Consider the following 11082-nt stretch of genomic DNA (forward strand, 5'->3'; position numbering starts at 1 on the left):
ATTTTTTTGTTTGATTTAAAAAAAAAATCGAATCAATCACGGACCGTCACGTATCGTGGGACTCGCGAAACAGTGATGAACTCGCCGGACGCAGATTCACTGGGGAGAACTGAAGAGAGACGGGTTCATCACTGTTCATTATTTTAATATATTTTTTTTTGGGAGTCTGTGTGAACTCCCCATAAGTTCGCTAATGCGGATGCCCTTAGGAATTGGGTCTTACGAAAAATTGTTTAGCTAACGACTGAGGTAAAAAAAAATTGTGTGTAGTCCATCGGGTAAAGTACGTGTAGACATTATACGCTATTACCCCCAAAGAGTAATTGTGTTAGCAACGATGAATATGTATAAAGTATAAACTTTTCATGAAATGATTATCTCATTCACAAGAATAGTATATAATCTATGACAGAGAGAATTTTTATAGGAAGTTAGGAGACTAAAAATATCATTATAATCATTATAATTAAGTGGATTACAACCAAACCAATAACAAAGAGGGTTTACTATGAATTCTCATTTTATTAGACTTATAGAATCCTTTTTGTCTTTCTCTTCTTCTACTCTTACATTATATAAAAACAATTAATTTATTCAAATAAAGAGCAAGGCTGCTAATCATATACCCTACCACCCAATGTGTTCTCTTATTCACATCACTAAAAATTATGACATACATAGCAAGGATTACGTGGTGTGTTTATCTTAATTTGAACATCATTGATCAAACATATTTCGTGAAAAAGTTTAGTCAATTTGTGAATTATATAAAGTAAAATACTTTTTTTTAAAAAAATTTGCCATATCTATCGATGCGCGCGATAGTAAGTTAAAACCAACGTGCGTGTGTTTTTATAGATTTTTGTTTACGTTCAATGTGTGGCATGGAAGAAAAAATTATTGGTAAGACAACCAGCCGATCAAAGCCAGATACTCCAAATGAAGAATTGGACTCGAGTCACTCGACTGATCAAGATTCAAGCAATATGAGGAAGAAGAAAAAAACAAAAACTCTTCTGCGATAATGACCTAAACTAGTCATGTTTTGAGACTCTTCCAGCCCTCTCCAATAGCAAGTTCAATTTGGGAGGATGTGAACTGACATTTTTTCAAACCATTTCCAAGGCAGATATAGATTGTATAGGGGTCACAATAAATGTATTATAGGTGAAAGAGGCATGCATAAACTTGAACTCAAGACATAGGTGTCAAAAAAGAGATTTTAACCATCTCACCCCAATAATAACATCTGACCCCCTCCAACCAAAAAGGCTCCGCCACTGAGTACAACTTGCTAGCCCATATATTTTATCAGATGATCTTTTTGTTGATATTTTACACAATCTGAACTACTAAAATGCTAGTAGTGAAAAACAATGAAAACTCTGCGAGTCCAAATAATAGCACGCTTGGCATATTCTATTGACTTCGTTCACCGATTACACCAAACAGCCAATCGTAAGTCAATCTTATAACTATTAGGTGTCATGAACTTCTCGTTTTGGAGGCACAACCTATATTTCTTTAATAATTACTAGACCCCAAAGATATACTCCCACCATTGTATTTTGCTGTATTGGGCAGACGATGTATATATGATGTAAACATTTTATTTAATACATTTGACCCTCTCAAGCTAAACTATCAAATCGGGTAATGCAATTACGCGTTATAACTTATATATAGCTAGATTACTTTTTGCCAAGTGGAAAGAAAAAAATAGTAACGATGCTCGATCAAATTGCATATAATATTGTAATAGACACCCATACCTTCAACTATAAATATCTTGTTCAACTTCTCCTCTGTCTTCACATATCTTCTGTAAAACATATCTATCTTCCCAAATCACTTGTTAAAAATAATCTTACAATAGTTACATATAACAATATGAAGACATTTAACGTCTTGCATCTTCTGCTTGTTCAAGTCATTGTCCTTTTGCCTCTCCTTTGTTTATCTGATGACTTTGTTAGCTCTAGAGCTACTTATTATGGCAGCCCCGATTGCAAAGGAAACCCTCGTACGTATTATTTTCTTATATATTTGTATCTTAATTATTTCATTTCTTTTAGTATTCTAAGCATGTTTGGTAACCCTACATCAAAAGGAACAACTCAATAGTCAATTCTATCAAGCTTAACTAATTATTTTTATATATCATATACATATAGGTTTATCTAAACTCTTAATTCATATGTATGAAAATGATTCCGTTAAGTTTCCATGTCTCTTGTTCGAATATGACATTACGTTTAGTAATTAGTTTTTTTCAAGAATCAATTGGTAAATTTTTTTATTGATTTCAGCAAAAAGAATTTTTTTTTATTGATGATAATATGAATAATTGCTGATTATGCAGGAGGAGCATGTGGGTATGGAGAATTTGGAAGAGATATCAATAATGGTGAAGTGAGTGGTGTTTCATCGAGACTATGGAACAATGGAACTGGATGTGGTGCTTGTTACCAGGTTTTTATACATTATCTAATCTAATATATTATCAATAACAATATGCTATAGACCGTGTCACTATCATTACTAAACTAATATTATCATTAATTGATAATTATTAAAAGGTGAGGTGCAAAATACCTCCGCACTGCAACGAGGAAGGAGTATACGTAGTAGCTACGGACTATGGAGAAGGACATGGCACAGACTTCGTTTTTAGCCCTAAGGCTTACGGACGTATGGCGCGGCCAGGCACAGAGGATCAGCTATATTCCTTCGGTGTGGTCGACGTTGAGTACCAGAGGGTCCCCTGTAAGTACGATGGGTACAATCTGGTGTATAAGGTCCATGAGAAAAGCTATAACCCTCATTATCTTGCCGTCCTTATCTTGTACGTTGGTGGTGTCAACGACATCCTTGCCGTTGAAGCCTGGCAGGTAAATTGATCTAAGATACAATATGAAAAACGCTAACGTTTTGAAATCTTATTGTTCCAAGACTCCTTTTAGCTCTAGTTCTAACACTTTGTCTGAACTCAAACACAATGTATTCCACAATGCTCGTTATTAAGAAAATGTATTTCTTAAGACTAAAAAGATAGTTGTAAGCAAAGGGTTTGATGTTTTTATGACAATTTTTGAAAATTGATATATGATTCAGGAGGATTGCAAAGAGTGGCGACGCATGAGAAGAGTGTTTGGAACGGTTCACGATTTGCAAAATCCACCAAGAGGCACTCTCACTTTGCGGTTTTTAGTGTACGGAAGCGCCGGTATCAATTGGATTCAATCGCCAAACGCTCTTCCCGCCGACTGGACCGCAGGAGCCACCTACAACTCCAACATTCTACTTACTTGATTCCCTTTTGCTGCTCTTCACTATATCTTTCTCTGGTGTGTTTATATATAATATATGGTTTCTCATGTGTAATGGTTATATACATATTTAAATAATGCCCTCTAGAATAAGGATAACCATCGATCTAGATTTATTTATATAAATGCCATGTATTGTGTCTAAGATTGTCATGATTTGTAAGGTTTTGATTAATGGAATAATCATATAGTGGTAACAAATAACTAAAAGTTTTGTATATTCTTTTTGATAAAGCAAGGTCAGTCGTAGACCTCAAATTACCGGAATAACCGTATAACAGTAGAAAACAGAACTGAATATCACATAAAATTTACATATAAGTCCAAACTTTAGTTATATTTAAACCAAATATTCAAAAACTGACATACCCAAAAATCTCATGAGTTATATATATTTTCAGAAGTAAACAATACTAGCTTAAGATCCACGCAATAGCGCGGGATGAATGTTATATATAAAAATAATTTTTATCTATTATTATTTATTTGTATTCTTTTACGTATTATATATATAATTAAATTAGAGTAAACACATAAATTTTAAAAAATACATCTTGTTTATTTAGGATATTTTTTAGTAAATAAATCAAAACAATCATTTTATTTATTTTATATGGTATATAACTAAATTTCAATGACATGGACATAGATATATATTATATTTTAATATAAATATTTATTATTGAGAATTCATACTCATGTGATAAACACAAAATTTCTAATGTGCAATTTGAATGAAAATTTCAAAATTAAAATATTAAGCTTTCAATATTTTTCTAATACAAATTTCGAAATTATCATATTTAAGTATTTTTCTATGTTATATAGTTTAATTTGAAAATATATTAATATATAATATGAATGTCTGGTAAATGAAACTTCATATTCATACGATTTATGATCATTTGTATCTTATTATTACCAAAAAAAGTTAAACCATTGATCACAAAATTTTAGTGTGAGACATAGTCATTTTAAAAATTCAAAATATAACATATAAGAAAAAATTTAATTTTGTTTATTATATGGTTAATGTGGTTGTTTAATATCTTTTAATAATATAAAATTAAATAAAAAAGAGCTAAGATACAAAAATTATTATCAAGTATTTATTATTCATAATCATTAATTGTCATATTAGACAATTCTGTAGCTTTTATTTAAGGAAAGTGCGAGAATATTCTTTTGTACACTATTTATCAATTTAATAGTTAGTTTAATAAAATGTATAATATAAGTTAAGATGGACTAACTTATTTCTTTAAGAATTCTGAATTTCATTCTCATGGTGACACGTAGCTACAAAACAATGTTGTAATATTTTTCGATTAATATATAAGGGATATATATAATTTAACTAAATAGTTTATTATCTTTTGGATAATTTGTTTCGAGAGCTACAAAATTTTTTGTCACAAATATAGACTTTAAAATAAAAATGATCAAAATAGATTTAAATATTTTATCAAAAGAAGTAAACATACATTTAAGGGGGTGTATTGAATCTGAAATTTAAAGTGATTTGATTTTAGTGAGTTTTTAGATGATTTTAGATGAATATTATAATTTGGTGTGATTTTTGTTAAACAATTCTAGAATCTCATCTAAAATTATGGGATTTGGATTTTTATTATTATAACTAAGAAATCCCTGTCAAACACCCTTGAAACATCTAAAGCACTTTAAAATCTCTAATTAAATTTTGTTCAATAACAGTGGATTTGAGAATGTTTTACAAAATGACAAGTTCATTAACACTGGAATTTAAAGTGGTTTTTAAAATCTTCGTTTGAATAACAATGAATTTGTCATTTTAATACAAATCATCTGAAACACTTAGTTGAATACACTTCTCCTATATCTCTAAGGTTAATTAATCTTAACATTAATGTTTAGAGTTAAGAGGTGGATTTTAAGATTTAGAGTTTAGAATTTAGTGTTTAGATAAAAAAATTAAAAAATGTTAATCAGAGAGAATTGTCCATTTCTCTTTGGTGTTACTTTTTAGATATTTCGTTTTCATTTTTAGATAATTAGGATAATTTGTGTACTTTTGTATAATTTGAAGTAGGAAATAATAAAAAAAGAATTTAATAATATAAATTACCCATACGAATATTTAAAACAGATACGGCGTCGTATAGAGAAAATATACAAAACAGCAGCTTTCTTTAACCAAAGCAGAGAGGTGAAAGAAATCGATCTTCTTCGTCTTCGATATTTTAGGGTAATAAATCGATTGTGGAGTTTCTTCTTCTTTTGGATTTGCTCTAATCATCTACCTCCGCATAGTTTGAGTAGCAAAGCAATCCCCCTCGAATCAAGGAAGATGCCGCAAGTTAAGATAATCGCGAAAAACTTTATGGACATGGTGGCGTCTCTTACGGCCATCAAGCTCGACAAACTCTATAACAATGTCTTCATCTGCGAGGCCATTCTCAGGTTTAGTTTTGTTGCTCATCAATTTGTTAAAAGTTTTGTGAGATGTCACCTTCTTGGCTGTGGTCGAATCAGGTCTTTGCCACCACTCGCCAAGAAATACGTATTGCAGTTGCTTTTCATTGATGATCCTGTACCTTGCACGAGGATTGAGGAGTGGGTGCTTCCTGATGGCCTCTCTAAGCACAGAGTTGCTATAGACCGGTTGATTCAACTCAGGATTTTCACTGAAACCGTAGTAGATAGGTATGCTTTTTTATTGGTTTCTTTTATCATTATCTGAAATCTCAAGTGAAGTTTTATAACGAGTTAGAGTAGTTAGTTCAGTCTATCCACTGTGGAGGAGTGTTTATTTTGAGTTCTTAGTGTTGGAAATTAACTTGATTATGATTGATATGTGGCAAGGTGATAGTTCCAACTCTTTTGTCTTTAATGTTTAAGGCTGCTCTTATGACGTTTTCAGGAAAGAGGGAACCTGTTACAGCCTAAATCCTACATTTCAGAAAAATCTTCAGAAACATATTATCTCCGGGTAAATATACTAAAGTCTTCTTCTTCTTTTTTTTTTTCCGTTTGTTTCTCGAGAATATGCTAACGAGCTAAGCTTGAGATTTGCAGTGGAGTTTTGCCTCGGGAGCCTATGAACTCCAACAATGGCATTAAGCTTCCAAGTCTACAAGAACTCGAAACCTATGCACTCCTGCAATGGGAGGTGTGTATATTTCAGAATGGATTTTTGGTTAGTATCTGATGATTTTGTGTTTATGTTCGTCAGTGTTTTCTGCTACAACTCATAAATTCGGGTCAAGGTGAAAAGCTAACCGGTATCAGTTCGTCCATGATGAAAGTCTTCCAGCGAGGTTTATTGAGTCAGAGGTATTGTTTCTGTACATGTCTATAGATGTGTAAAGGTGTCGTATCTACTGGTTATTTAACACCGTTCATGTGATTTCACAGAGACAGAGATGGCCCGAGATTAACTGAGAGTGGCTTTCAGTTTTTGGTATGCAATGCAAGACGTTACTCAATGATCTCTTATTACGTGTATTCATATAAGTAACCTTATTGATCATTAATTTCAGCTGATGGATACAAATGCCCAGCTTTGGTACATTATCCGAGAATACATATCGAATGCCGAGGTTTGTATCAAGCCTTGACAAGGTCTGGTTAATAAGTTGATATCTTTGTTTTCTCAGTATGAATAACCAAATGCCATTGGCCTTCAGGAGCGTGATGTAGATCCCGCAGACTTGATTTCGTTTTTGTTAGAGCTCAGTTTCCACGTTACCGGTGAGGTATAACAGAAGTCATTTCAATCGATCTTGTTCTTTTGTAATATTAGATTGTTAATCAGTTCGTTGATCTCAAACATTCTTATACACATTGCAGGCGTATAACTTAAATACATTGACAGATGTTCAAATAACTACGCTTAAGGACCTTGCAGACTTGGGATTAGTCAAGCTTCAACAGGTTAGGCCATTGGTTATATATTTTTTTCATTACCAAAAGGAGATCAACTCTGCAACAGTTAGAGAGATTATAGAGGTATGTCATATGTTGAACCAATCTTTATAATTATTATAGGGAAGGAAAGACAGTTGGTTTATTCCTACTAAGTTGGCTACAAATTTATCAGTCAGTCTTGCAGATTCATCAGTCCGAAAAGAGGTAACACCTTTTGATTCTCCTTTTTTCCCCATTTCGATCTACTACTACTACCACCAATAGTTCTCTTGATTTTGCGTATTATTGTGATTTTTATTCCTCATCAGGGATATGTCATGATGGAAACAAACTTTAGGATGTATGCTTACTCAACATCTAAGCTACAATGTGAGATATTACGTCTGTTTGCGAGGTAGAAGCTCGTAAACACTGCTCTGAAAATCTAGTGTGTTGAAATCCTTTAGGTCTAAGCAGTTGCTCCTCTATTTTCCAGGATAGAGTATCAACTTCCGAACCTTATTGCTTGTGCAGTTACAAAAGAAAGTTTGTACAATGCCTTTGACAATGGCATCACATCAGACCAGGTAAGAGTTGGTTTCGTCTGAAAAATATTTACAGTACAAGAATTTTATGCTATCTTTGAACTAAGACCCATTACTTTCCTTGAGATGTGTCTATGAATATTCTTTTTCCCCTTTTGCTTTTGGTGGTTGCAGATTATAACTTTTCTCCAGCAAAATTCTCATCCACGATGTGCCGATCGAGTCCCATCTATTCCAGAAAATGTCACTGACCAGGTCTATACTCTCTATTCTCTCCTCCCATCTCGTGTCATTCAGGATTGGTTTATAGCTTGATAAAATTGTATAGACTACCTCCACTTTCCATTCGTTGTGTGTGTGTTTGCTAACGAAGGTAAATGCATTATTTTTTGGCAGATCCGGCTTTGGGAGTCAGATCTGAAGAGAATCGAGATGACTCAGGCTCACTTCTATGATGAATTTCCTTCAAAGGTAAAACCTGATTCCTCTTTCTCTGTATATATACATTCTCATATCTGAGAGCCATTATGGTAAATCTCGATAGCTGGAACTGTGTTGGCAGGATGTGTTTGAAGGAGCTTGCAACTTTGCTAGACAGTGGGGAGGCCTTCTTTGGGAAGACTCTAAGAGAATGCGACTTGTTGTGAAATCCGAAGTTCACAATCAGATGCGTGAGTATCTTCACACCCAAGGCAAGTGAGAAGAAAGAAGAAACTCGACCATTTTCTTTTCTTATGTTAAAACAAAAAAAAAGTGAAATGTTTTGATACTTCAAGATATGTTTTGACATGATGGTGTATAAACTATATCGACAAAAGAAACTTTGGAGTGAGAAGGAAGAAAAGTGACAAACCGTATTCTCAATCTGCTTATTCAAATTCTGCATCTGTTCAACCATACGGCGGACTTCAGATAGTACAATCTTCTCTGGGAGTCTGTTTATTTCTGCTTTCCTTTGTTGGGCCTACAAGAGCAAAGTTTACCATCATTTTGATCATTTGTATCAGATAAAAAAGAGCAACCATGACTATACGATTAGGCAAAACTCTAATGCAAGGAAGATCCGAGTTCATCAGTCACTTCAGTTCTACTTTACTAACAACCCAACTTTACTACCTCAGATGCTATTAAATTATCATAAACAGAGATGTACACTATATACTGAAGTAAAGACCCTCCATACTATGGTGCTGTTCGTTTGCTCACCCGTAAGATGCAAATCGATGTTCATTTTGTACATTATAATGCTACATCCAGATAGATCATCTATCCGAACTTTTGCAAATTCATAGGGTGAGTCTTGATGATCATCTATCAGATGCATCTAGTTCAGTCCAAAATGATAAATAACAAAAATAACCTTTTTAAATCAAAATATTATTTTGAAACCAAAAATTAGAATTTTGCATATACATTTTTCAGCCAGAACCGAAAAATGCACTTTCTCGCCAAAACTGAAAAACACACTTTCCCGCCAAAACCGCAAAAATGCATTTTCCGCAAAATATTATTCTGAAAAGCAGCTTGATTACTGCAAACTAGCTAAATTAGAAAACATAAGAGTTCAAGACAAATACTTGAAAGCAAAGACTTAATTTTATCGCTGAAAAAGGTGTCTTACAATGATAGATAAAGAGGTCTTTAATAACATTGGGACAGTGTTGTTAAACAGAAATGCAGAGCTAGAATCAAGAGAAAATAAAAAGGAAAAGGGATTGCAATAATGAAGAAAAATAAGCAAAGAACGTGATCTTAGGTGATGATGAAGCTTGATAGATGGAGTGCATCAAGGAGGAACGGGTGCTGAAGAGAAGATATCATTCTTTATGTCTTTTGATGTATGTGGACAGTGATGATCTTCTGGTGGTGATGGATGGTGAGGATTTGGTAGCCAAAAGCTCTCTTTTGAATGCTTTAAAAGATGGGGAATAAATGAGTTGACCAAATAAGGTAACTTGACTCTTTAGGCTGGATGAAGGGGTCTTCATAATGAGCTGAATCCATGTAATAATAGGCTTGGTTTCTTTGCTTGATGATGTGAACGGTGCAAATTAAGGTAAGTGGAACTGTTTTTATGAATCTGGACAAAAGAACATCTACTGGCATGAGTCTTGTTTACTTGTAAAAACCGGTTGAAGTCTGAAGAATTGGCGGCAAGAGACAAAATCGAGTATTTCTCGTTATGCTTTATGTGATTGTCTTTTTTTTTTTTTTTTTTTATCAAAGACAATCACATAAAGCATTGAGATGACACAGGCTCACTTCTATGATGAATTTCCTTCAAAAAGTGAAACCTGGTTCCTCTTTTTCTATATACATATTCTCTGATCACAGAGCCATTATAGTAAATCTCACAGTACCTGGAAACTGTGTAAGATCATGTTGGAAGGATGTGTTTGAAGGAGCTTGGGACTTTGCTAGAGAATGGGTAGGCCTTCTTTGGGAAGACTCCAAGAGAATGCGACTTGTTGCGAAATATGAAGTTCACAATCAGATGAGTGAGTTTCTCACACCCAAAGAAAGCGATAAGAAAGGAGAACCTCGACCATTTTCTTTTCTTATGTTAACTTCGATCAAAACATGGGAGACGATTTTCAAGCTCAATTAAAGTTGCATCAAACATAAAGATTATAAGAACTTCTATTCTTATTAGATTTAGAAACTTTCTCAAAATTAAACCTTTCAATGTGTTTCTCTTTTGATGGAACATCTCTCCATGAGAACTCTTTATATAGGAAGAAGCTACATCTTTTCCTAAGGGCAAAGTTACATCTTTTCCTAATAATAATATGGAAACATTCCTAAGCTCGATATGTTTTCCTTTTTCCTTAACCCATCAAACTTCACTTTAATGAGTTAACTTGCTCCTCAAGTTAATTGGAATTATCCAACATTCTCCCCCTTAATTCCAACTTGAATCTTAGGTATGTTGATCTTCTTAACTCCGATGAACTTGCGTAGACCGTTAATAGGTGCATCGCATTTCTTCGATACGATGTTGCATCAGAACGTGAGTATAGATGCTTCACTGCTTCTCTATGACTCTCTCTTAAGCATCCTATGGTGCTTCGATACGATGTTGCATCAATCTCAGGCTCCTCCTCTGCCTTTGATACTTTCAAACTCGTGTGCATCAGAACGTGAGTATAGTTACATGACTCCATCTTCGTCTTGACAAGTATACCTTGCGCGTATCCTTCTTGTTTGATGTGAATGCCATCAGCTCCTTGTGTTACTTCTATACCAAGATAGTATGTAAGCATCTCGAGGTCTGACATCTCAAATCTTCTTGACATATCATCTTTGAATTGCTTGATAAC

General features: G+C 33.7%; 2 protein-coding genes across 3 annotated transcripts; both read left to right on the forward strand.

Annotated features, from left to right (window-relative positions):
- Window positions 1-1803: 1803 nt before the first annotated feature.
- Window positions 1804-3455, forward strand: LOC106294860 (expansin-like B1). The gene is made up of 4 exons (XM_013730548.1): window positions 1804-2023; window positions 2363-2472; window positions 2580-2891; window positions 3115-3455. The coding sequence occupies exons 1-4, from the start codon at window positions 1891-1893 to the stop codon at window positions 3310-3312; spliced, it is 753 nt and encodes a 250-aa protein (XP_013586002.1). The 5' UTR covers window positions 1804-1890; the 3' UTR covers window positions 3313-3455.
- A 2038-nt stretch (window positions 3456-5493) lies between these two features.
- Window positions 5494-8626, forward strand: LOC106325608 (general transcription factor IIH subunit 4). Of its 2 annotated transcripts, XM_013763663.1 has the most exons (16): window positions 5494-5556; window positions 5622-5771; window positions 5844-6014; window positions 6232-6300; window positions 6387-6480; window positions 6544-6644; window positions 6726-6771; window positions 6851-6910; window positions 6998-7066; window positions 7161-7244; window positions 7359-7442; window positions 7547-7632; window positions 7714-7804; window positions 7937-8017; window positions 8159-8233; window positions 8325-8595. In XM_013763663.1, the coding sequence occupies exons 2-16, from the start codon at window positions 5659-5661 to the stop codon at window positions 8460-8462; spliced, it is 1362 nt and encodes a 453-aa protein (XP_013619117.1). In that variant the 5' UTR covers window positions 5494-5556; window positions 5622-5658; the 3' UTR covers window positions 8463-8595. The 2 variants fall into 2 exon arrangements, with proteins under 2 accessions (XP_013619117.1, XP_013619111.1); XM_013763657.1 differs by having other exon boundaries at window positions 5503-5771; window positions 8325-8626.
- Window positions 8627-11082: the final 2456 nt, after the last annotated feature.

The sequence above is a fragment of the Brassica oleracea genome, chromosome C1 (genome assembly GCF_000695525.1).
Source record: "Brassica oleracea var. oleracea cultivar TO1000 chromosome C1, BOL, whole genome shotgun sequence".
Classification (NCBI taxonomy): Eukaryota; Viridiplantae; Streptophyta; class Magnoliopsida; order Brassicales; family Brassicaceae; genus Brassica; species Brassica oleracea.

Excerpts from the sequence above, each read along its gene's own strand:
- LOC106325608 (XM_013763663.1), top strand. The coding sequence starts at position 5,659 with ATGCCGCAAGTTAAGATAATCGCGAAAAACTTTATGGACATGGTGGCG. Across the intron at positions 6,772-6,850 it reads AGAGTGGCTTTCAGTTTTTG|CTGATGGATACAAATGCCCA; the intron begins GTATGCAATGCA and ends CATTAATTTCAG. Across the intron at positions 8,018-8,158 it reads CAGAAAATGTCACTGACCAG|ATCCGGCTTTGGGAGTCAGA; the intron begins GTCTATACTCTC and ends ATTTTTTGGCAG.
- LOC106294860 (XM_013730548.1), top strand. The coding sequence starts at position 1,891 with ATGAAGACATTTAACGTCTTGCATCTTCTGCTTGTTCAAGTCATTGTC. Across the intron at positions 2,473-2,579 it reads GATGTGGTGCTTGTTACCAG|GTGAGGTGCAAAATACCTCC; the intron begins GTTTTTATACAT and ends AATTATTAAAAG. Across the intron at positions 2,892-3,114 it reads TTGCCGTTGAAGCCTGGCAG|GAGGATTGCAAAGAGTGGCG; the intron begins GTAAATTGATCT and ends TATATGATTCAG.